This window comes from Saccoglossus kowalevskii, chromosome 9 (genome assembly GCF_978046115.1).
Source record: "Saccoglossus kowalevskii chromosome 9, keSacKowa6.1, whole genome shotgun sequence".
NCBI classification, from domain to species: domain Eukaryota; kingdom Metazoa; phylum Hemichordata; class Enteropneusta; family Harrimaniidae; genus Saccoglossus; species Saccoglossus kowalevskii.
Window position 1 is genome coordinate 11,752,889 of NC_140649.1, and position 27,727 is coordinate 11,780,615.

Below are 27,727 nucleotides of genomic sequence, written 5' to 3' on the forward strand. Positions count from 1 at the left end.
GACGAACTAAAAGAATTTGAGGATGGCATGATTTACATTACAGATCCACCAAGTTTAAAGCAGTGAGTAGTAATTTTCTCAATGATCTCAACAGCGACGTCAAACGCATAAATCAAAGAAAGCTTAGAAAGAACTCCCATGTGCTGAGAGTATTGGAGACACATTAAATATAATTCGAAATTACTTAGCTGAAAACTAATTATGCAAATCAGAAAATTAATATGACCAGATTTGAGTGTAAAACTAATGAGGTCTGCGCAATGTAACAGAAAATCTATGTCTCCAAGTTTAATTGAAATGTGATTAGAACCAAAAAATTATGAATTATTATGCTTATTAGGGAATTAATATGAACAGATTTTTACCCCAAACTAATTAGGTTTGTACATTGTCCTAGAGCATCTTTGTACTAAGTTTCATTGAAATGGAATAATTAGTACCGTGAAAACTCCAAAATTTCAACCCCTCTAAAAATTCGGTCGCCTATTTATTTGCCGGTTTTCGGTGTTTTATTTACCTCCAAATTTTCGACTCCACTAAAAATTGCCGACTCATTCTTATTCGAAAATTGCGACCAGTTTTAGTTTTCCCCCAAACGAAAAAAAAACCGATGTGAGCGTTCAAACGGGACCTTCCTCGAAGGCATGAATCCGGGTTTCTGATTGACTGAGAGATTTTTATTTTATTGGTAACGAAAATATATTCTAAATAAACGAAGTTTCAAATAAAAACGAACACAAAAATCTCGGCATGCTGCGTTTCTGAATTGTTGATTATTACTGTACTCAGTAGTGATTATAATAATGTACACAAAATAAATTTGTTGAATGGTTATGAAATACAAATAAAAGTCAACTTAGTTTCATCGTAAGCGAATGATTCCGGTCTCGTATAAACGTTTGATGCTGTAGGATATCCGCCATGTTCTCTTAGGTCAAATAGGTCAAATCGCTAATTAACCAATCAAAAAGCTGGATGATGCCAACGTGTTCAAATTACCATAGCTTATTTAAATATGTTAATGTTATTGAACGCAATGCGGAAGAGATTGATGTTGTAGTACGATATTTTGGCTTGGATTTTGATGCGAAAACGGCATGATTTTTTTAAATAAAATAATTAGTTGTTTTTAAAAAATAAACTGGTCATCTGAAGAATAATTTAACATTGTTCACAGTGATAACAGCTCATTCTCGAAAGGAAGCTTACCCGCTCACGCTAGTCACGATAAAAATCATACACGTGTACTCTTGAATAGACAGACGTCAATGACTACGGTAAAACTTACTCTATTTTAGCCGGCAGGATTGATTGAAATGTCCGAAAAATGACGCCAAAATACACCTTAAAAGTCCCATTTTATTTTCTTAAATCCCATTTTATTTTTTAATCCAAGGGCGAATTTACGGCAGAATTTGGTCCCTCAAATAAGGGACACGTGAGCTTTGATTCTAACCGGATACATTGCACTGGGTCGGGGAGATAGTTTGCTAAACTTCCATGTATCTTTTGTCCAATGGGTACCTGTACTTCGAACATTCGCAAGTTTCCCTAGGTAGTGCGAGACAGCTTTGTCTTTTGACCTATTAGTTTTGTGCTGACCTCTTCTCCGCGTCTTGATGTTTTGTTTTGCTTGTCATAATACTCACTGATTGATGACTTTGTTTAGATTTTGAGTTACAACTCGGCCACGACCTTTGCTTTTACCGTGAAACATGAGGAAGTTTACGTCAAGTGAGTTTTTACGGTACTTTAGATATCAGTGTGAAAGCTTAAAATTGGTTAATTATGCAAATTAGGTAATTAATATGTACAGATTGTAACCCACAATTATTCAGGTGTGTCTATTGTCCTACAGCATCCATGTACATTCATTGATATGTGATGTATAGTACCTGAGATATCAGTGTCACTGTGAAAGTTGGTTAATTATGCAAATTAGATGATTAATATGCACAAATATTTACCGGAAACTAATTGGGTCTGCATAATTCTAGATTCATTGAAATGTGATGATTAGTACTTTAGATATCAGTAGAAAAGCTGAAAATTAATTATGCAAATTAGGTAATTAATATGCACAATTATTTACCCGAAAACTAATCAGGTCTCTGCATAGTCCTAAAGGATCTATGTACCAAGTTTCATTGAAATGCGATGATTAGTACTTGAGATACCCATGGAAAAGCTGAAAATTAACTAATTATGCAAATTAGGTGATTAATATGCACAAATATTTATCGAAAACAATCAATCTCTGTATAGTCCTTGAGTATGTAAGTACCAAGTTTCATTGAAATGTAATGCTAACTACTTATATCAAATGCTGAAAATTAATTAATTATGCAAATTAGGTAATTAATATGTACTGATATTACCATAAAAACTATCAGGTTTGTGCAGTGTCGTATGACATCTATGTACCAAGTTTCATTGAAATGTGATGATTAGTACTTGAGATATCAGTGGAAAAACCGAAAATTGACTAATCATTATGCAAATTAGGTAATTAGTATCCACGGATTATTACCAAAAACTAATCAAATCTGCGCATATGTTCAGAGCATCTATGTACCAAGTTTCATCAAAATCCAATGAGTGGTTCTTCAGATATGAGTGGAACAGTCATAGAACAGCTAAAAATTAGCTAATTATCAGGCAAATTAGGTAATTAACGAGCATGGATTTTTACCAAAACCTAATCAAATCTGCGCATTGGCCCAGAGCATCTATGCACCAAGTTTCATCAAAAACCGATGTATGGTTCTTGAGATAGCAGTGGAACAGTCGGACACACATACACACATACACACATACACACATACACACATACAGACACACTAACTGCAAAGACTCCCATTTTGTGCTTCGCACATGGGAGTCAAAAACAGCAGCACATTGACTGTACCGGCCGACAAAACAACAAACTTCTACAAGATGGACCCAACAACGTACAGCAAACTACTGGAGAAAAACATAACTAAGTCTTACAAAAAAACCACAGAAGATACAGCTAGAAAAATTAGACAAGAAGACAAGAATATTGCAGTGAAATTAGACATCGATGACCGCGTCGACGTCACCGCAAATAGAGAGGCCTTCATCACCCTGAAAGACCACAAACCAAACTTTGCAAATAATCCTGCGTGCAAATTGATAAACCCTACCAAACCAGAAATTGGCAAAGTAAGTAAACAAATTTTAGACAGGATCAATAAGAAAATTATTACAGGAACAAGAACAAACCAATGGAAAAACACCGCATCTGTAATAGAATGGTTCAACAAAATCGAACACAAAGAAAAACATCGTTTTATTTGCTTTGATATAGTAGAATTCTACCCATCCATTAACCAAGATCTTCTTCTCAAAGCGTTACACTTTGCCTCTTCATACGACCTTATTTCGGAAGAAGAAATAAATATTATTCTACAGTCAAAAAAGTCTCTGTTATCACATAATGGCCACTACTGGCAGAAGAAGAGCACCAGCTCATTCGACGTAACTACATGTATGGGCAGTTTCGACGGCGCAGAGACGTGTGAATTAGTTGGATGCTTTTTATTGTCACAGCTACATGATATTTGCGGAAAAATGATCGGCCTGTACAGAGATGATGGCTTAGCCGCTGTAGACAACACACCCAAAGAAACTGAAAGAATAAAAAAAGCCATCTGTCGTATTTTCAAACTACACGGTCTGAAAGTCTCAATCGAAGCTAATAAAAATATTGTCAACTTCCTGGACGTCACATTCAACCTCACTGACAGCTCTTACAATCCATATATTAAACCCAACAGCCACCCACTATACGTACATAGAGAGAGCAACCACCCACCCTCCATCACAAAGAATATACCGGCAGGAATCAACAAACGATTGTCATATCTTTCATCAGACGAAAAACACTTTGATCTAGCCGCGCCACCTTACCAGACAGCTCTAAATCAAAGTGGATATGATTATCACCTCAAATTCGAACCCCCCCCCCCCACGGAAAGAAGAAGAACAAACAGACCTCGTAACAACATCCTCTGGTTTAACCCTCCCGTCAGTAAAAATGTCACTAACAGCGTCGGGAGAAGATTCCTCACCCTGGTTGATAAGTGTTTCCAACAGGGAAACAAACTCAGGAAAATTTTCAGCCGTAACACCATCAAATTGAGCTACAGTTGTATGAATAACGTGAAGCAAATAATCTGCAATCAAAACAAACAACAACTTACAGCGGCCAACACCAATACACACAGTACCGAGATCAACAGATTATGTAACTGCCGTAAGAAATCTGAATGCCCCTTAGACGGAAATTGTTTACAATCGGCCTTGGTTTACCAAGCTAATATCAGACGGCAAGACAACAACAAGTGTAAAACATATGTGGGACTAACAGGAAATGAATTTAAAACCCGGTACAGAAACCACACTGCATCGCTACGCAACCAATCATTGAGAAACGCAACAGAGCTCAGTAAATACGCTTGGTCATTAAAAGACAATAACATTGATTACGACATCAAATGGAGAGTGTTATCGCGTGCTGCACCATACAATACTTCAAGCAAACGTTGCAACTTATGTATTAAAGAGAAATATATTATAATTTTCCAACCACATTACTGTAGTTTAAATAAAAGAAATGAGCTTTTTTCTTCCTGTAGACACAGAGCCAAATCGTTGCTATGCAACAACTAGTTTTAATATCGTAAACACACTCCATTGTTATGCAAATCTGTAGCGCTTATAACGTAGTCTGTTTCGGTGGTTTATTTAATAAAGTCTTAACTCCTGATGAGTGAGGTACTCCATGTACCTTACGAAACAGTACTGTAGAGTGAACTTTACTCATGTAGTCGTATATATATATGTTGGTGTTTGGTGACAATGTAGATATACATGTATGTAAAATTGTCTTAACTGACAGAATTTAATGGAATTCACAAATGCTGTTTAATGTCATATGCCCAATTGCAGGTTCATCAGCGAGCAACTGTCATTTGACTAATTCTGAAAAAAATATTTGTTTATGCATAACTTTTAATTTCAAATGCCCAAGGTTTGCAATGTTCTTCATTACATTATATAACAGTAAAATTTTTTATGCAAATTCCGGTTGCCAATGAAAAACAAAGCATGCTAACAGCAGTAGACGTATAATGATAATGGATATAATAGCTTACTCTTGTCACATTCAATGATACCGCACGCTGTACATGCACCGTTGACATTGTTACAACTTGAACCACTGATACAGGTACAGTCTTCTTGGCAATTAACACCCCATACACCATCAGCACATGCTGGAAAATAATATTAATTAATTTCACAAGACAATCTTTCACACTTAATTAGTAAATGAAAAAAAACAGAATATTTCTGTTATCAATGCCTTACATACACACTATACCATAGCTGGTTACTATACATAGTATGTCTAATGTAAATACCAAGTTTGAACAAAATCCATCTGTAAACAGTCGAGAAATGCTTGATTTTGATGATTTTTAGCACAAAAATGGCCACCATTCGGCCATCTTGAATCAGATTGTGAAACAAATTGACATACATATGTATAATAGCATGTATGATGTATGTGTGAAGTTTGATTGTGATTGGTCCAGGCATTTCTAAGATACAGGTTCGGACGCACGCACAGACGGACGCATGCACGCACGGACACACAGAGGGTTGAATAGTGACGACCACCAGGGCAGGGCTTTCTTCACTTGGTCCGAGATCAAAACCTACATGCCTATCTAGTTCCCATACTAGAGCTCAGCGTTGTAACAACCAAGCGTTGTACCAGGAGGCTGCGTAGAGGTCATCATTCCAATGATCCGCATTAGTTCTTGGAGGGACACTGAGAGAACGCTGACTAGGCGTTCGGTTAGGCTGCTTAGCGCTAAGCAACATGCTTGAAATAGCTATACCAAGCATACCTCTGTGTCAAACTCCATGCCCAGGAACACCAAGTGTGCATTGGGTAGGGATGGGACTTGCTGTTTTACTAAAGAGCCCAACTGGTGAAATAAAGCCTGGCTAACAACCTCTTGTCAGGGTTGTGTAGTAACCAGTCATCTAGGTACGGATTGAGGTGTACCGACATTTGGTGAAGCAGCAGCACTACCTGTTTCATCACTCTGGTGGTAGGGCGCTGTGCATAATCCGAACGGGGGGCACCCGAAATTTAAATACTTGGCCCAGCTGGGCGATTAGAAGGAGATGGCAACTCGCTGGGTGCATCGGTATGTGGAGGTAGGCCCCGCTTAAGTCTAGTGGGGCTAGCCAGTCAAAACGGTGGAAGGAGAAAACGCTGAATGGCGTCTCCATGTGGAACCGATCGAGGAGCACATACAGATTCAGTCTGCCTAGGTCCAGAACTGGATGCCCACCACCTGTAGATTTGGTACTACAAAAACATTTGGGTAGAAGCCTGGACTTCATGCCGGCTGATCTACCCTGTGTATGGCGCCCTTTTCCAGCAAACAGCTACTTCCTGCCTGATTGCTTCCGCCTTGCAGGAGTCCCCTGGCAGTGCCCAATTGGGGAGACAGTGACGGGGGAGATGGAGATTTCAGTGGTATCTCTGGAAAGGTCCAGGGATCAGTCACCTGTTGACTCCAAACCGGACTACACCGGCGCAATCTGTGTACGACAGGGATATGTTCGGCAGTTGCGAGGTGTGGGTGATCTCTTCTCCCATGAGGTGAGTTTCCCAAAGGCCTAAAGTAGTCACTAAGTTGTGACCTGGCCACTCGCTGAACACATGCCTGTCCCCCCGGTCGCAGAGGTAAGCATCAAACACGCTTCCCCCGATGCCGGGGTGGATGACGGCCCGAAGAGGGTGAGGAGCCAACACATGGCTCTTTCCTCCCTGGGGCCGCACCACTACTCTTCCCTCCTGTGGAAGGGTATGAGCGCTTGCCTCCTGGCTAGGGCGTTGTGTTTTCTGTGCTTGGGGTGCCCTCCGTTTACCCTTGGCAGGGCCAACTGGCTGGATTTGATCTGAACCCTCTGGTTCAATGCACTCCGAAGCTCCGTAACTGTACCCGCCATTCCCCGAACAAAGAGGTGGAAGATGTCCAGTCTGTGTCACTTAGGTGGGGACGTACCCCCTGACTTAGTTTGCCGGCGGAAACACTAGCGTCTAAGGTTGTGTCTCGTTGCACAGTAGTGGCCCCGGCCAAGAGAGCCAGGTGACATAAGGGGATGTCGCACGTAGATGTGTGGTTACCCACCACTGAGTCCTGGGCGCGCACAATAACGCGCTCAAGCAACTCTGCCCTCAAGGCGTGATGGTTCGTCTCAGATTGAGCTGGCGAGAACGCCCATGAAACACGGGTGTCCTTGGGATCCGGTTAGGGGTGTTTTGGTCTCATCCCACACTTTGGGGTCTGATCCCAAAACCACACCGACCGGGTAGCGTTTGGTCCAGCGGAAAGTGTTGCATAAGTTTCACCCCACCCGGGGGCCTTAAGCGTTACCTCCTCCGTGGCTGACCAACGTCCGCCCATCAACACCATTTGCATGCCCTGCGCCACACTCCGCACTCAGACGGACAGGAAGAGACAAGCCGATGGGGTTGCTTTGGATCTTGATGCCCGTGATCCCATAAGCGTTGAAGCAACTGTAAGTGGTCGCCTTAGGATCAAGGGTGGGGGCATTTACATCGATAATACACTGTATCACCCCAAAGGTGTGGCTCACCAGTCGTTAGGGATGGAAGACTCTGAGGGACTGCCCGAGGTACAGGCTGTATCTAACGCGAACAAACTGTCTCCTTTCAACTTAAATATGTGAGCGAGAGCGTGTTCGACTATGCGTCTCATGACAGGGTCGGTTCCCTCTGGGGACGCCCGTGGGTCTGCAAGAAGGAAGTCAAAATCCACAGCGGAGCCCAGACTCAAGGGTAAATTCCTGAGTCCTGTACGGCGCAACGAACCCTGTCTGGCTGAAATTAGGGGGAGGCCAATGTGTGCTTGCTGACTGAGGGGCCACAGTAGAGACAGTTCGCTCTGACTGCATCTGATCTACCCAGCCTGCCAGGGACACAATTTGCCCCGACAGTCCTTCGACCAAAGCCCTCAGAGGCAAACCCGGCGCCGTGCGAGGACGGATGCACAAAGGGACTCGCATAGGGCCCCTTAGGAAGAAAAACCTCCAGAGGCACAGCCTCGTTGTTGCCTGTAAGATCGGGTAAACCACCACCTGAAACAACAGACTGTGAGGATGCCCTCCAATCAGCAGGGGGAAAACCGAAAAATATCGGTACCTCCACCGACGGGCCTCCTACTCAACGTCTCAGTACGCAAAGCATCGGTAGCCGAGCGTGAGGACTTTCCACTCATGCCAACACGCAACTCACTTTAACCGATTTTTACTGGTTGTACGACCTTGCTGTGAAATACGAGCAACGTGGTAAGTTTCAGTGATTTGCATGGCTCTGGAAAACATCCCAGGGCTCAGAACTCCAGTGAAAACACACGCCTTGAAGGCAAAAATAGCATTTTGGATGCAGGTTCTATGCTGGTAAATTCTGATTATAACCATTGTACAGTCGCCTCGAAAAAAGAGGAGACAAAGCCGGCAGCTAGCCCCTGGTGCTGTCATCTATCCATTTCTAAATACATTGGTGAAACATAAAAATGAACACGACATGCATGAGGGAAGCGAAATACAGTTGGAAATAGTGACACAAAGAAACCAACAACGTGGTTAAAATGCGTCGCCGGGTTTTATTTTTTTATACACACAAAGGGGAAAATGACACGAGAGTAAAAATAATAAGAAAAACTTATCCTACCAGCCACAGTATCGGCTACCGCGACCTGGGTAGCAACCCAAGCCAGAAACCCCGACAGAAAACGGCAGGCCTTCCAGGATTGTTGTGCTTTTACAAATAACATGATGGTTGAAAGAGGACAACAGTTTCTTTAAGAACATGTTTGGTAGTCAAATTCATAATGACAAGACAGAACACAGATCTGGATCAATATTGAGTGAATATCTAGCAGAGATCAAGTTACCTAACAATAGTTACTGGGTATATTTAAATCGTAACTAAATAATCACTACACGGTAATCTCAATACTTGGTATGCAATCGAAAATTATAATACATACATGTATGATTTTATATAGTAGTATTTAGGTATATTGGATTGGTATATTGTATACATCACTGAGCCACAAACATTGCCAGCACTAATCACAAGTAAGATCAAACAGTTGTTTTTTTTTAAAAAAAGGCAGCGACAGCAATTAACATTTCCAATAGCTGTAGAAAATAGTGTTGAATAATTGTGGGCATACATGTATTTCATCTATACTTGTACCTACTGTTTTTTCACCATTTGAGCCTGTGCGAGCATCTATTTTTCGTCTGCTATTTTTATCCAGTTCAAATCGTTCAACAACATTTTTGGCATGTCAGATGTACATCACATGGAATACTAAGATTGGGAGAACTTAATGTATGTTGATCACCTGGAAACTGAGTTTTATAAGATTTGAAGGGCTCTCGAAAGATCCACCTGCAGTAAAAATAGCGATTACTCTGGAGCCGCAACCGCCAACATCAAGTTACCAGGAGGTTTCTGCTGGCAACGTTGCGGCGTTACTCGGTTCGAAATATAGTTTATTAACGCCAAATAAGTAACATTTTAACTGGTAACCAAGACTCATTAAATCCACGACCAGCAAGCAACATCGATATCACACTTGAGATGCGGTGTATTCTGCCGTACTTTCACTCACTTCGCTTGTGAAAGTACGGCCGCAGGATATACCGCATCACTCGTGAAAATAACTTCCATACGCAACGAAAGCCATGGGGAGGGTGTGGGGTTCTGTCATAATATGAGATTACTAAAATAAGTAAAAACAGAAAAAAAAAGTAAAAGTTAATATTACTGACAGCAGGCATTAAAATGTAAAATAAGATCCTGCTTCCTGACTTTTTACTTATAAACTGTGCTACTGGTATAATAATGTTTTCATTCTGAAAACAACTCAACAATTCCATACATTTGTTCTCTGCAGATTTATAGAACAGATAGGTACGCAACTCATTATACAATGTATTTGTTGCATTCCATCCGAAAGTGCATTTCTGCTCCATTAGACCTTTGTTTATACACATCTCACAAACTCTTTTGTTTGAGGTGTATTTAAATATTATGTATTCAAAAAACTCGCAGTGAACTTATGCAGCAGCAATATTTACTGTTTTCACTGTTTTTTCACTGTTATAATATGCAATTTAGATGCTAAATCGCTAATGCATATAGTCTAAAATTAGTGAATGAGGTAATAGACTTGAGTTTGTGAATTATACAAGGTCAGGAGATCAGTTAAAATATCATTACCGGGTAATGTTAGTAAATGCTCTCTGTGGTCCAATGGTGATCTACATGTATCTGTGCAAGGGGGGAAGAATTGTATAGTTCTGAGCAGATTGGTTATTGCAAGACTGGCTTGACAAAATTGGTAAACCAGATGATGTATTGGGCGAATACATATATGTATGAATGAATGGTTTGTTCAGTGGCATATTAGATTTTTTGAGAATACATGTAGAAATAGTACAGAATAAAAAGTGATGTTATTATGGGGAACAGAACCAATTTAATTTAAACTACACATAGAGTAACCTGTATATGTAAGTTTGACAGCGATGATGAATATTTTTGGAGTTATCAAGTCCACAAGAAAAGTTTATGACAATGCTGGACAACAACAATGCCGATGATGCCAGACAATTTGCCACTACCTACAATTATAGAAGAAATGATTTAAAGGTTATTAAGGTCTTTGTAATTTAATAGAAGTTAGAATTTATGAGGTTGTATTAAACTTGAAGCTGAATCAATATAGATTGCAGCAAACCAGGAGCAATTGCTGTATAGCTTAGACACTGGTTCCATACTTTTGGCATTTACTACCAGTCTGTATACTAGTAACCAGCTGCACAAATACTGGAAGCTTTAATGTAGATTTAGAAGTAAATAACACAATACTAAAGATACTGTATCTTTGTTTTAATTTGCACTATCAATTTGTTTTTGTACAAGTTTCATTACAGTGTTAATGTATTTAACCATAAATTTTAATTATACCTATAATAATAATTATACTCACCACTACAACTAACAGGGTTAACTGTCCATGAAATACCATTACAAGTAGATGTCAATAATGTAGATGCCTCATATCCATCTAAACATGTATATGTACATACACTGCCATCTTCTAGGACATGAGAACATGATGTAGACTGTGTAAACTCATCAGATGGGAATGCAGTACATTGACCTGAAAATAAAATAATACTTATTACAGTGACTGATTTAACCAATACAAAGAACATATTTGTATACAATAAACCTATTACCTATTAAACTATACTGTAAAATACTTTATTTTAGCTGGAATTAATTTTGCTGAAAAGCGTTTTTGGGTGTTTTGTATGGAATTTACTTTTCACTGATTTCTGACGAGTTGAATGTTAAATATAGAAAAAAAGGTATATTTGCAGGATTATATTTTCACTGAATCACTCCTTCAGCAAAAATATCTCAAATTAATTCCAAGCGAAAATAAAGTATTTTACAGTATTACAACTTCTACATTGTAAAGGGTATTACATTGACACATATGATTCAATCTTAGAATGTGTAAAAATGACAATGAAGATATTTATTATGTAGGGATTCAGTTATTGCATAATCAATGTCCAAAATAGTAACTGTCATCATAAAACATTTGTCATTATTACAAAATTTTGGGTGTAAAGCATAAAATACTTAGTCTGAAATAATACAACAAATCTAGAACATTTTCAAAAAAAAAAAATACCAGAAAATTGCAGATGTCAAGTGAGCATCTGAATCACTGTTAACACAACATACAAGTAGTATATTGTGTTTATTAATAAAGTCACAAACGATTCTTCACAAAATGTAATTACAGTGTTTATCTTGTATAGCATTATCAATACCAGTGGATTTTAGGACGTCATTGCAGCAGATTATTCGCGATAATGTATTCCATTATTGAGCATCAAGGCCCTGTACCATGAACATGAACACAATGTTGTTTTTGAAAATGAATAAAGAAGAAACTATTTAACAAGCAGCCTCTCGGCTGAGATAGCTCCGCTGTTAGCAATGCACATTTCAATTAAAGAACTGAAGATATCATTGGAAAATGAACAATTCTGATAGAGGTCTACCTGAGGTACCTACATGTATAATATCAAAGCAATCGAACTTGCGTTTTTTAACAAGAAGTCGAAAATATCACTTTTTACCAAAAATGAAAAAAATATTCATCAAAATTAGAAAATTGAAGATATCATGATGAAATGAACAAATCTGAGAGAAGTCTACCTGTAGTACTTAATATATCTATATATATCAAAGCAATCAGACTTGTGGTTTTTAACAAGAAGTCAAAAATATCACTTTTCACCGAAAATGACAAAAATATTCATCAAAATTAGAGAATTGGGGATATCATAACAAAATAAACAAATTTGAGAGAGATCTGCCCAAGTCAATAACAATTGTAGTTTTCAAGAAGAAGTCGAATAAGTAAAAAGTATTTGTTTCATATCAGTTGTTAACCTGGTTGCATTGCCTGACTGTTCAAGGAACAGTATTGCTGTATGCAATAGAACGTGCTAAGACACTTAAGATGCACACACACACAAATAACGCTTCTAATGATGATGAAACATGAAACATACATGTGATAAATAGGATATCAAAATTTGTGACTGTAATATTATAATTATTAAACTTAAGTAATTTTCAAATATTCCTCACCAAGGGCTTAGAACATATTACTATATTCATTTAATAAATACAATATTACATTGTCACACATGTGATATCCTCTATGTATGACATACAAAAAACAGATTCTGTAATCCATAGATTCAAGTTCGAATCATAGAAATATAATCAGTAAATTTAGGATTGGTGATGAAAAAGACATCATCGTAGTAGCTGAATGTAAATTCAAGCACTTTACTTCTTTGTACCTTTTGTGTTTAACAATGTGAATAGCATCACAGAAATACAGACACGGTTTGGTCTTCCGATAACGATACAATACAATACACAATTAGTATAGAAATTCAGTTTCATACAAATCAGTCAGCAAGGGAGCATAATTCTATCCCAATTAGATGCCGCTATTTTGTTGAAAAATACATCCTCCAAGCTCAACATACATGTCATGTTAATCAGAAATTCTAGCATGCTGATAATTCCACCTTCACTGTAGAAATCTTGCATCAATCTTGTTCTTAACTTTCCATAATAATAAGAAACATTTTTATGAAAAAAATGTTGAAAAATATATTGTGTGAATCACCTCGACTTACCTTTTACGTGATGTAAAGATATGAATATAACAACAATTGACGTCCACAGGTAAAGCCAGTTTAGAGACACAGCCATAATGTATGTCTTGAGTTCTTGTGAATTTCCTGTGGAGCAAAGAACCTATTTTGGTAAAATGCAACAATTAATCAGTTTACATTATGTTATAATGTATGAAAAATATGTGACAGTTAAGGGCATAACAGGTAACAGTTTATAGAAATTGATCATATTTGCCAGAATAAAAACAGAATGCAAATAAAATGACAGAATTAAATTACATGTATACATGTTTATTAGTAAAATTATAATTATTTAGACAAATGATAAGGATAAATGATCATATTAAAACAATTTCAACCTATCACTTGTACACTTGTAAGTATGTTATATTGTAATGCTTGATGGATTCTCAGACCTGTCAAAGGTTAGGTCTAATCAGTGATTGATATCTGAGTTGACAGTTGGTTTTGCACAAGAAAATTCCAATCACTACCCTTAATGCCTGAATAAATTGTTGGATTTAGAGCAGATTTATAATAAATTATGATTGCAGTGATAAATGGTGCTTTATAACAATACATGTACATGGTACATTCATTTTTCGACTTTTTTTGTACTTAATATTTACATTTTTGACAATCGTCATTTTTTAATGAGCGATAATTTAGTCAGTCACTATTTTTTGTTATAACACATCACTCGTTAATACTGTACCATAATAGGTCAAAACAGGATCACCTGTTATCGGCTAAATTACCATAGAAATTACTAGTTCTCTAGTGCATCAACTATTGCCCGGGGATGACGTCACTCGTCATCTGATCGTGTGATTTCCAATATGTCATCTGCTAGTTCGGTCGTTGATATCAATGGTCCGCCTCGATAGACTGGACGATTTATCTTCAGTTCAGAAGAAGAAATTGACTCATTAGTAGAAAATAAAGATGCACTGAAGACGAAGGATGTAATCAGGTTTTCTAGAAGCGTCCCTACATCGTTTTGTGAAGAAATCGAGAAGTCGAGAAGAAGACTGCAGACGATCTATGCACGTTCCACCGGCAATTCTATGTGTAATGTGTTATAAAACACATATTGCATGGTCTAATTCGGGCACTAGTATACGTCTATTTTCCCCTCGGGGTTGTGGGGTACCAGCAATACCTGCTATTGTGCTTAACATCGCTATGTGCTTTTTTTACAACTTAGTTGTCTATTCCAGAATTCAAGCTTTTCCACATAATTTTTTTAACCACGACATTTTACCAACAGCGATTTGGGATAATTGAAATTTGATTTACCCTTCTTCACAGCACGAAACCAATATTTGTTTTTGATTTTAACAAGACATATCATTAAAAATTGGTGGGGTGATTTGTTATTTGTAACACGGTATTTTATTAATGTTAAAATGGGTGATTTCTATGGATACTCTTTTCGATTGCAAATGCAAATGGCGACGTTTTGAAATGACAATGTTCACTATTCAGTGCTACAAAAATCTCTTTATATGCAAAAATTGAAGCATTGTTATACACTGGTGTATCGAATAAAGTCATTAGTTGTTGTATAGTTGACTTGAATTGTTATGAACCCCCAATAATCAGAAATATCACAGGTTTTTCGATCAACCACCTCAATATGAACAACGCCGTTTTGACAAGATTTGTTTAGTGATGTCAGCATGTTGGTACGTAATCTGTCTGACTTCCTGACAACCTCACCCGGGTGTGAGCGGTTTGTTTACCCACAACATGGTTCAAGACAAAAGGAAGCTAGCTATTTCCAGATCGGGGATAGAAGGACTGTGATGTGGTCTGTTTTAAAATTTTGCATTGGTTTTCAGTTTACTTGTTTTGTTTGAAATCATTTCTTCAGATAAATTCACATACATGTATTTACAAATTATGAATTTTCTAATAAAGTGTTTTTTTTCTATTCTATTCTACACGTATTTATTCTATCCTAAATTCTATTAATAGTACCAATTTACAACTGGAAAAAGCTAGGTACCTTGAACACTATAACTGAATATATATATTTATACAGAAAACGTGAAATACAGATATGTCTGCACAACACAAATTATAATGGAGGCCGGGTGTGGTACTTATCTTTCCTTGTTAAAAGTACGAAAACATTGCAATCCTGGCTAACAAAAATATCGGCATATTTAGATTAAAACGTAGACAACAGAGTGGACTAGTGCATCTAGAATACAGTACATTTACGTATCTATATGTAGCCATATTCTGAGAATCCCGTAGACGATTTTCTAAAATAACTTATCACGGCCACTGAACCAGGAAACGAAACCTGGAAACAAAAGTTTGGAAGTCAAAAATCGAAAGGTTGACATTTAACATAACATTTAAACTTACGTGTGCAACTTTTCAGATACACTTCTTCTACGATATTTTCAAAGGACAGTCAAGTGATTTAAATCGTCCAGTTATCTCATATCTCGAATGTTATTTAGTATTTACCGCAACTCCGAACGGGACCCTACTTCCTCGACGCCGCCATCTTGGTTGTGTACTGGAGCTTGTCAACACTTTCATTTCCTCGTACAGCGCCCTCACAACAACTCGTGCAAAATTAATCTGTGTTGTTTTTATCTGAATATCCTCGGGGCGGGGCTACGTCACAGACGTTCCATGTTGCTAAGACGCGCACCACTGTACCTTCGCTGGTTCCCGGCGTCCTTTGCGAATGGCCAGTAGGACGCAGGTAACTAGTAATCGCCATATTGTTCCATTTGGGCCGGTTTTCCGGCCGGAAGGTACGTGACTGAGTGACGTAATTTGAAAACATTCCAAGTTCCGTTCTGCGTAAACATGTCTATAATACTACAATAAAGCCATGCTCAAACATACTGCCTGCTTAGATTTACACATTTGAGATGTTTCTGACATTCCTCGCTGTTTCTGTGAAAATTTATAACAAAAGAAACAGTTTTTTATTCACCCAACTTTCGAAAGTAAAAGGAAACCTGTCAGGTGACAGAGAGAAATAGAACAAGCAACGTAAAGTGATGGACCAATCAGAATGCCGGATTCATTACTAGTTACCGGCCTCTTGTGGCTTGGTACGCCATGACACTTGAGGCGGGAACCAGCCAACACTGTACCATGCATTTCTATGGGCTCCTTGCGCGCTGCTGTGGAACGCCGGTCGAGCCGGTGAAAATTCGAGAAAACAACACAAACTCAACTTTGAAATAATCCTGAACAACCAAATTTATATATGTTACATACGTAGGGCTAATCTTGTTACACTGTTCAGGGGAGTCTCAACAACCATCCCCAAGTACCGTTTTCTGCGAGTTTTTGGCCTTTGTTTTCACCGTGAGGCGGTGAAAATGCCCGGATGTCCGCCCCGAGGATACATAAGAAGCTACAAGAAAATTGGAGCATGACATCAACCACACTTTACCACCAATCTTGTAAATTCGGGTAAACTTACTATCTAGGGATCTCGATTTATTAGATCCAGATAATTTGTTTTTCGTCTATAATAATTCCCCAATTGGCATTCATATTAATGGTCAATTGACTAACATTACGTTACGCACTGTGCTCGGTGATTATTTATAAAGACGAAGGTAATGCCTTTGTTGCGCTGGAAGTACATGAGTTTTGAGTTAATAAACAACACAGTAACATCACCATGTTTCATCGGTATAGCTTTCAGTCACTCAAGGGCGTTGCATGTATGCATTTAATATGATTCATAGCTGGAATCAAAGGCAATTAAGATATGAAAGTATTTTTAGTACAATTTAACATAAATTAAATAATAAAAAATATTGAAAGGTAACATCGCTTCACATGAACTGACAATTTCAGTTGTGACTAGATTTCTACTAAGGGTCTATCCCATGTGCGCCTATATATGACAGCCGGTTTGAGTCAATATAGTCCAACTAACCAGCTAACTAACAGGGTAATAATGTGCAGCGCCCTCAAGCATGGCGTCGTCAAAGATTATACTTATTTATTATTATCATATTCGATTGACCGTGATCCTAGTCTAATGATGAAATTTTGTTCCGGGGAAGGTGACCATGGGTGATGCAGTACACGTGTGTACGAGTCGTGGAACTTTTGGAAATGTTCTTGTATTATTTTACAGCCGTTCTGAGAATTATTCGGAGAGACAATTAGCAATATATCTTGGAATTTTGCAAAACACTTGGGTCTTTTCCAATCTAGACTTGATGGCGCCGTTGTATTGGCAGGCCCATAGTTGGGATCATTCCACCATCTTGCTAGATGCGGGTAAAACGCTGTTTTCAAAACGACACGCGTTGATTACCATACATTAACAGGTTATATGTTGTATATGCATTCAAAGTATTATTTTAAATTGTTATAACCATCTAAGTCCACCTGACACTACAGAGCGCAATTTACAAAACAACCCCCGAGTGTTCAGTAAGCCCAGGTATTAATGAACTCGTCGTTGGCGGGAAGGCTCAAAGTAGAGTTCCTTAGCATTGAACGCGCTGCTATTTCGCGACAGTTTTGAGCCAAACTAAAAATTGTTTTTACATTACTGGTACATTATGTATCAAATTCAGATTTTATACCGAAGTGGGAGAGTAAGTCGGGGATACACTGACGGAAAACTTGATTATAACGCTTTGATGGCCTTTGTCAACTTCAAAAGTGCCTTCCTTGAGCGAATCACTTTTTCAACTGCAGTTTGAAATTGAAGAGGGTATGACGACCGTTATTATGTCTAGTCCATTTTTGTAACAGGGACAATTGACTAAAATGATCGAGGGATTGACATTTTCGACAAATTTAAGCAACACCCAACTTGCGATTTTTAAAATGACTAAAAATGGTAATCACGTGATCGTGCAAACGACTGCAGCGATTGGCTGATCGCATGTTTACTCAGGTTAAGCAATTTGATCGTTATTATTGAAAACACTGATTATTGTATTGTCGAAGTTTCTTAAATACTGTACTTTATATATTTGATTACATGTACCATTTTTTGCTTTAAACCACGTCTATAAATAGACATGTTGGTGACACAAGTGCGAACGTGATAGAAAACACCACTTTATAACGCATTTCTATAATGGTAACTTTCGACCAATGAGGGACATTCCCGCCTAGGGTTCAGAATCCCACCGAGTCTATAAATAGGACGCGCAAGTGTTTTAGCGCTAGTCTTTACCGTGTTCTTGTGTTTTACATTTGTTTACATATCTCTTTACGGTAAATTCTCCGGTGTATCAGTGGATATACTGTATTGATGTAATAAACTACACTTACGCGTTTATTACTTACGTATTCGTTTCCTGTGATTGATTTGTTTGCATAGCCTGGCATTTCTTACTTATTTTGGATATAACCCAGTCACGAATCATAACCCCACATACTCAGCCACGCCTTAAAGATTTAGGATAGAGTTTCTAAGATTTCGTAACAGAAGAATGAGGGAAGTGGACAGCGAGGCGTTACTTTAGCTGACATTTCGATGAATAAATGTGTATTTGTTTGGGGTTACGACACTGACACCTGGAAGAGTCATTTGCAGTCACGCCTGGGCTAGCAAAGTGGTTGCAGATTTCCCCTGTGCACAGACACGGTTTTAAACTGAAGTGCACTGATTTATCAGTGTGGCAGAAAGGTATTAAAACACCCGCCGAACTACATAGCTACTCGTCGGAGAGTGGAAAAGTTTCTAAAACTATGGAGATTTTGATTTCATTCATTTATTTCAATACGAAGTCTGAGTGATTAGCGCCTTCTTAGTGTTCATTTTTTTCTGAAATAAGAGGAACCACTTGTAGAGTTCATTGTGTTGCTGTGAGTTGTGATTAGCGCCACCCAGTGTTCATTTTTGGAATGAGAGAAACCACTTGTGTTTCTGTATATTTGTGATTAGCGCCCCCTAGGGTTCATTTTATAAATCACATATTCTGTGTTTCTGCGATATTGTTTATTTGTTACATAATACATTTCCCTTCTTGTTCACTGTCAACTGTGGTGATTATTTTAACCAAACGATTCCCGTTTCCCAACAGAAGCAAGGCTAAAAATAACGACTTTCACACCACCGACGAGGTTTATTATTATACCTGTTCAAGAAACATGTAAGTAAGCCCTCTCCGAAAAGTAGTTAGACTCGATAAGATGTATGTAATTTTACAATTATAATATTTGAATTTTAGTGGCTATTAAAAGTTTGTCACAAGTCATGGTAAAATACGTAGAAGAAAGTAATTAAACGGGGCCCGAAAATGTTTATAATGTGGTAGAGGGAGTTGAAAACCCGTCTTCTTATGATTGGTTATACGCATTCCACGAGGAACGCCTCGGATACATAGTGTGTATATGAAACAACTAGACTGAAGGATTATAGGTATACTGAGCACAGCCCCTAGTCAATATGTGGCAATCACGTCTTCCGATGGCAAGATTGTTTTAATTGATGATATGACTGCAATTATTGCATACGTAATCCACGTTCATTTATTATACGATAAATAATAGTTGCGTGATGTAAGTGCATTAATTGTTATCCCGGTTTTAACAGCTATTTTTACTATATTTAAGTTAAATCCGCGTGTAAACATATAACTTATTGTTTCGAGACAAATCCGTAATTAAAAAAAATACGGTAAATTATCAAAATAGTGAAATTAAATACAAGTGAAAATTAACGTAAATTATTGGTGATAATTTGGTGACCTCTTTTTTGATAGTGTTTATCTATGTTTTCCGACTGTTATGTGAACATCTACGATCGCAGAGAATCAACTTTTTAAGTACATTCGTACTGCAGCTGAAAACTCTATTTGGTGTTCTATCATGATTTGATTGTTTGAATAAAAAGAAACTAATTCTGTGACAATAACAACCAGTATGTGTTCTTTTGTACTAACCATAAAAGTTTGTCTGCATTGAGTTTGTGCTTTTTGATAATGACTATCATATCCCAAAGCAATTTGTAAATATATGCCTGCATTGTTAGAAGTTTCTACCTTTTAATGAATTATTTTTGAAAGTTAAAGGTATTATCGACACTTGGTATGGTTCGAAAGTTTGTACATACATAGTACATAATGAGTTTTGTTGTTACTCATATGGACCTAGCAGCCACGCCTATACGCTTGCTATACGAGAACTATGACGTCATATACTTAGTCTGGATGTTGACATTGACAATCAAATATTGACTATTTAAACTACGAATAATTCCAAGAACAGTTTATGTATTTTAAATATCTGGACGGAGAGAGATTTTTTAATTATTGTCCAAACTGTATTAAAAACGATTTTCACTTTTTGTACTGAAAGAAGTCTTTCATAATAATGACTTATACATAATTAAACCAGTGGAACCAAACGCATGTAGCTAAGAGGCGATGACAGACGCAGAAAATAACTTCATGAAGCTTCATAAATGGTTTGATATATATCTACAATGTCGCCAAGCATCATGATTGACCAAATTTACCGTTAGATGGCGCGCCCGTCAAACTCTGAACAGTTATATCGGTGCTTGGAGAAGGGATACATTTGAAAATGTTTGACTGCCGATCACTCAATGAGGTTATGTCGGACAAGTTTGGATTTTAAGAATATGTTTTTCTTTTCCAGTTTGGTGTAACTCAAACGCATTGTTCTCCATTTCCTTATCAATTATCATTATTTGTCTAGAAAATCAAAGAAAGCTTAGAAAGAATTCCCGTGTGCTGAGAGTATGGGAGACACATTAAATTTAATTCAACATTTAAGATTTGCATTTCAAACGAGAAGCTTAGCAACTAATATTTGTCTGCTATTTGCGATGCACAACATGAAAACAATGTGATTTACATTATCAAAATTTATAATACATACAGAAAATACATTTGATTTTTCATCCATGGTTTTTAATTAATTAGAGTGATGAATTCAATTTAAATCTGACTTTTTAAGATATCAGGAATAAACTAATAATAGATAAACAATGTGCATGCATGCAACATTAAACTAATCACGTCTTTGGACTACTTCTAATAATCAGCGCATTAGCCCAAAGCATCTATGCACCAAGTTTCATTAAAAACCAACATGCGGTTCTTGAGATATCAGTGGAACGGACGGACATACACACATACAGACAAGGTAACTGAAAAGACTTCCATTGTGTGCTTCGCACACCGGAGTCAAAAACGTACTACGCAATCTACATCAAAAGAAAGTATACTTATTCAAGAAACTGTAACAATTATTTGTTTACAAATTGCTATATCATATTAGAAAGAACATGACATGCTAGAAACAGTGACAAGATGTTTTTTATTACAATGAATATTGGTTAATTGTATACTATACATTATATTACTATCGCCATTTATAATGCATAACAATATATATAAAACAAAGTCCCTACACATTCATCACAATGTTTATGCCGTTAATATGGAAGATGCTTTACAGTGATAAGAGTACAATATTTCCCTATGATTCCAATACAACAATTGAATATATCAAATACACAATGTATGTAATTTAACTATACAATCACGTGATGTGCAATAACATTATTAAGTTATAAATTGTTTCTTTGAAATGCCGACTGATTATACGTATACATGAGTGAATCATACCATGAAAGTATTTCTGATGAAAATTGACGATATGCGTGATTTTAGTTTTTCTAGTATGTAAAACACCACAACATGATGGCATGCAAAACAGAATATGTACATGGAAAATCATTTGATCAACAAAAATGTTGGCTATTCAGTCATACTTTCGATGGGAATCGTATTCTGTTATGTTTGTGGTTTGCTGCACATTTCACGAATACTACATTCAATTATGAATGACTTGTGATTTTCCCGAATATTTCTCCTTCCTAAAAGTTAAATTATTACACAAGGATGATAGTCGACGATGCAAGTACAATGTTTAGTATTATTTTTATATCACAACTTGATAATCACTCTGTGCGTTTTCCCTTGACTGTAAAGGCTTCCCATCAGGATTTATCCTCAATTTTTCATAAGTATCAGCACGCATATTGATTTCTGTTAACTCAGTGTACACATCGTCATCCTTAGCTTTGGATTGATGGTCAGGGTGTGGCTTTTCTATAATTGTCAAAAAACAAACATGATACGACACACGTCATAACAAATGGATGGAATAATATTTGTTATTTGTGTAGTTTTTCGTTTCAGCTATAACGTATCTATTTGTATATGCTACATTGCACAGTTTCGGCAATCGAATGAAAAACTAAATTGTTGACTACAAGGATGTTAACATATAAATAGGAATTAACAATTGTGAACAATTATGCAGACATGTGAAAAAGTTCATATAATGTAGAATGTATCTAATCATTTATGTTTACCTCTCGGTTTTCTCCGTCGTCGCCTGTAAACAAATACATAAGTCAGTCATTAATCATTGAAACAATATCTTATATCATCTTTCTTCTTCAAAATCCTTTTGACGTTTGTTTATGTACGATATATTTTTTGAATAGCTGTAAAAATCACAGTGGTAAAATTGCAAGCTGTGGAATATTATGAACAGAGTATAGTACATGTATATCAATACCTTATAATGAAAAAAGCAACCACCACACATATAACAGCAAAAATAATCACGACACACACAGCAATGATAGTTGTAAGTCGAACTGAGCTTTTGTCAGTAGTACCTGGAATGTAGGAATAATGAAATGGTATTTGGAATGTTGTATGTGCAGTTTTAAATTATTGACATTAAAATTATAACAATTATGAACTACCTGTCTGAATAGGTTCCATGAACGGACTTGAAGTGAAGAAAACCTGTAATACGCAGAAACGAGTAAAATAATGATTAATGATAATAACAACGATGATGACGACCATTATATGAAGTTATTACAAGGATACCGTAAATTATGCACAAGGACGGTACAGCGAAAAAAATCGGCCGACGCGCAGCGACGCTTACTCTGCGGTATCCTCGTAACACCCTTATTATTATACACTTGTTCCTGCCTAGGATACATCATGGGATTGCCGAAATCCAAAAAGTCAGGAACAAATTTAGCGAACTTATTTGCATGGAGTCCGTTCAAACCCTGGGGTTGTGTTTGTTTTGAGGATGCTTATGCGCATAATAGCTCAGTCCATATTTGGAATTCACATTTTCTAATATAGTAGGATGAAAATATTCAGTGCAATACCACAAAATTACGTCACGCTGTAACATATGGCGTTACAGTGACAGATAAAAACTAGAAGCACATTTTTACCTGTCCATCCACATTTGGATTATCAACATAAGCTCGAACAAAAACTGTATACCATGTTTCAGGTTCCAATTCTCCATTATAAACCTCTCCTTCATATGAATACTGAGCAATATCACGTTTTACAGGGAGATTGGAATGCTGGGTACACTCTGTCAATTTACCATCACCAATAAGTACTTCTTCTTGGAAACTGTTCCTGGAACAGAGACAGTGACATTGAATGTTGGGGAATGGGAAAGTTTTGATTGGAACAAAACACACTACATGCTATATGAAGAAATATGTATGTGACAATATGTAGTTTCTCATATACATGATGGCTTCGTTATTACGTTTAAGGTACCTACATACCAAGTATCAAAGCAATTGAGCTGGCAGTTTTCAAGAAAAAGTCAAGAATAGCATTTCTTACCAAAAATAACAAAAATATTAAAGAATTAAAGATACTGTCATGAATTGAACAAATCTGATAGACCACCCAAGGTACACATATATCAAGTACCAAGCAATTCGACTAGCGATTGTCAAAAAGTCAACAATAACATTTTTTTATCTAAAATATTTGCTAAAAATGGAGAATTGATAGTCGGACAAAGGTCCACCTAAGGTACATATCAAGTATTAAAGCAATTGAACTGGTAGTTTTCAAGAAGAAGTCGACAATAAAATGTTTTTCCAAAAATATTAGCCAAAAATAGACAATTTTAGATGTTATCAGAAAATGGAAAATCTGATAGAGGTACCATGGTATCTAAATATGATATATCAAAGTAATTGGGCAGGTAGTTCTAAGAAGAAGTCGAAAATGAAATTGTGGATGAACAACGGGTAGACAGACGGATGACAGACGACCACCACCACCACAATCACCTATAGGTTCGAGGAATAGCTTTGTTCTTTTAACAAGGCACACTAATATATAAATATAAATATCGTCTTCTATATTCAACTATTCCACCATTGACTATATTATCTCAGGTCACCTGAATATTGTGCAACATGCTGATCTTCGAGAATAATGGCATATGGGCCAACAGTTAGCGTTATTATTTTAACCCATTAGACCCGTGTTTGATATGGATAAAATATCGAACAGACCATGGAGCACAGGCTTTAATCAAATGTAGATATTGCAGAATTCCAAACAACTTTTGTAAAAGATGAAAGCAAGATCTCTCTCTCTCTCTCTGATATTTCTGCTATAAAAACTTTTACATCATATCAGGATACAATATCAACTATTTCTGATAAATAATCTGTATGCATGAATATTTGATTAACAACATATTTTGGAGGCCTCATATCTTGATGTCCTTCTTGAATTTGACTCCAAGAGTAACCCTTCCACTAGATTCTATGAGAAGAGAGTTGACACTGATTTACCAATATCAATTTACTCTATCTTTGTAGTAATATTTCCCTTTCTCCTGCATATAGTGTATAAATGTCCTAGCTTGTTTGATAAGCCAGAGCTTTCAACAGTTATTGTGACTTTTCGAAATATTGTCTTTTTTCACACAAACTGGTGGTAAAATGTTAAATGACCTAGGCAGGTGAGCCAAGGTCGGGTTTTAAGTAGATCATCAAATAATTTACTTCTAAAAATGTGGTAAAACTGATTTGAAGCTTTTGTGAAGCTAAGGGGAAGTAAAGACAATGTCACATAGCAACGAAACAAATCTTATGGCACAGATTTACCGTAGTGCTAGCGACTCGGAGTGACTATATAATCATAGTATAGCATATACCAACCTTGTCATCCTTACTGCCACATATGCTTGTCCTGGAATACCATTAATATCCTCATACTTGTTCAACTCTGTTGATTCATATATACTATCGGGAAAAACTGATGTGTCAAACAGCAATGATCCAGTTTCTTTGCTGATTGGTATACGTATAACAATAATCTCATAACAGCTGTAAATATATTATATTAACAATGTACGAGTATTAAAGTAAGCCTAGTGACAATTATTATAGCTTTGTGGGATGCAAGATACAAAACTATGTAGTACATTTAATTTTAATTACTCACAGTAAAGAAACATAATTAATCTTTTGATGCGTTATTGTTGATATAGTGTGGCATTTCTGTATCATGACATTGTTGAAATGAACTACAATAATTGTATATACCTGATTGGTCCATTTCTTTCAGAAAATTGTTGATAAAACATCAAAAATTGTGTCTGTGATTTGTCATCGACAATGACTGGAGCTTGTGATATTGGTGGTTCTGAATAAATAAGCAAACGGAATATTATGAATAATTGTATGCATAATACGTAGCATCGAAAATCCTGAACCAAAGTAGAATGTCATCACCCATCATTGTGTTACGTTTCTTATACAGAAATGATACTTTTCAGGAAACATGAACAGGTATATATAAGGGAACATTACCGCCTCTTTCACTGTTTTGACAGTAGACTGGTGGCTGACTAGGTTCACTTTCTCCAGCATATGTGGCAGCTTGTACACTTAAGACACACTTTGAGTATGTTTGAAGTTCTTGGTATTCATAGCATGTGTTGTCATACACCAACCATGAACCTTTTGAATCTTCCATAGCTACATGTCCATCAAATCCTTCATATGGGCTTAATGCATGTACTGAATAATTGACCTGCGAATATATAGTAATAGTAAAAGTCTGGTTTCTGGACAAGAGGATCACCAGAAGTGAATTAACAATTCTATATACCGGTAACAATATAATATTCACTGTGGGAAAATTATAACTTACTCTATAATAAATCAATACGCCATTTGGTGATGATGGCTCGGTCCAACAAATTGTACAGATGTTATTGTTTTTATCCTCTTGAGTAGTAACTAGTAGAGGAGGTGATGGAACTACGATGATATATGAAAACAAACAAATAAATAAATAATCGAAAAAACAATTAAACAGTGATCGATTATTACATATAATAAATGATTTATTTGATGAATAACTGAATGAATGAAAACCCTCTTGCTGATATGAATGTATATTTGAAATACAGTAAAACCTGTCAAAACCGACCATGACTGGGACTGGGATCTATGGTCGGTTTTCAGAGGGAGTCGGTTTATTCAGGGTGGGCATAACTTCGATTGAAACAACAATTACATGTGCTGTAAACACGGGACAAATGAAAGACACCGGAGTTTGCCTCCGGTGATTATACATGTATTTACATTTATTGTATCGTTTCAATAAAATAATTTACCAAACAAGACAAGAATATTATGGTATGTACATGAAATCAATAAACATTAAAATAACTGTTGGAACAGACCGGGTAAGTATCGCATATCGTAACTGAAGGCGTCCATTTTGAATGACATCACAACGTAAGTTCACGTGAGCTACATGTAATTATTATAATTCATGCAGACAGTTGATTTTGCTGTTAAGTCAATGAATCAAATTACGATGTAAAAAAATCATCAAGTTTTCACCGCTTTAAAGAACATCTTTTTTCAACGATTTTGTTCGTTCGAATTATGAAATTTTGGATATCTGTCAAGTAGCTGGAGTCTTTGTTTATTGCGAAGTTTTGTAATCTTGTCAACATGTCTAGCACATCGCCATGCGTCAAGTCACGGTTATCGTGGAGGTCAATAATTTGACTGTCATTGTCATCGTTGTCTATAGATTCATGGTTTTCTTTGTCTGCAATAAAATTCTCAACAATCTGTTGCTCCCACTCGCCGTCATACATTGCTTCAGTCGGTATACGTTCATCAAAGTGGAGGTATTCTACAACGCTACACTGTGTTTGCGGCTCTGCAACATGCTAAATAAGGTTTCCGAATTCTTTGTCATCGTCTGCTTCTTCGTCATCATAAATTTCAATCTTGAAGCCCCCTTTACGGAAATATTCGAAAGCACAAAATTGTCGATCAGAATCGTTATGGAAAGAAGAAAACTCAATGTTTTGATCGTTGAAGAAGTGATAATGCAGTGTGCTTCACCGCAATTGAAGTTGATGACCCTGATCATTTGTTTATATCCGGGGTCATTACACTGTCCAGACATCACGTGATGCGATGGCGTGTGGTGTGAAAAACTTAATCAGT

The 27,727-nt window shown here is 36.9% G+C and overlaps 2 protein-coding genes across 2 annotated transcripts in view; both read right to left on the minus strand.

The window, feature by feature from the left end:
* The window catches only part of LOC146738319 (protein sidekick-2-like), a 42,726-nt gene extending 26,808 nt beyond the window's left edge, over positions 1 to 15,918 (minus strand). Inside the window, exons 1-4 of the mRNA XM_085503924.1 lie at positions 15,769 to 15,918; positions 13,390 to 13,510; positions 11,139 to 11,312; positions 5,181 to 5,300 (exon numbers count right to left, since the gene is read on the minus strand). Of these exons, the coding sequence (XP_085360050.1) occupies positions 5,181 to 5,300; positions 11,139 to 11,312; positions 13,390 to 13,465 (370 nt within the window). The 5' untranslated portion in view covers positions 13,466 to 13,510; positions 15,769 to 15,918. The remainder of the gene's footprint in view (positions 1 to 5,180; positions 5,301 to 11,138; positions 11,313 to 13,389; positions 13,511 to 15,768) is intronic.
* Positions 15,919 to 22,320: 6,402 nt separating this feature from the next.
* Positions 22,321 to 27,369, minus strand: LOC146738320 (uncharacterized). The gene is made up of 9 exons (XM_085503925.1): positions 27,199 to 27,369; positions 26,063 to 26,285; positions 25,796 to 25,895; positions 25,409 to 25,576; positions 23,657 to 23,852; positions 23,162 to 23,204; positions 22,969 to 23,071; positions 22,760 to 22,782; positions 22,321 to 22,493 (listed from the first exon to the last, which is right to left on the minus strand). Exons 1-9 carry the CDS (start codon positions 27,367 to 27,369, stop codon positions 22,324 to 22,326), a joined length of 1,197 nt encoding a protein of 398 aa, XP_085360051.1. The 3' UTR covers positions 22,321 to 22,323.
* Positions 27,370 to 27,727: the final 358 nt, after the last annotated feature.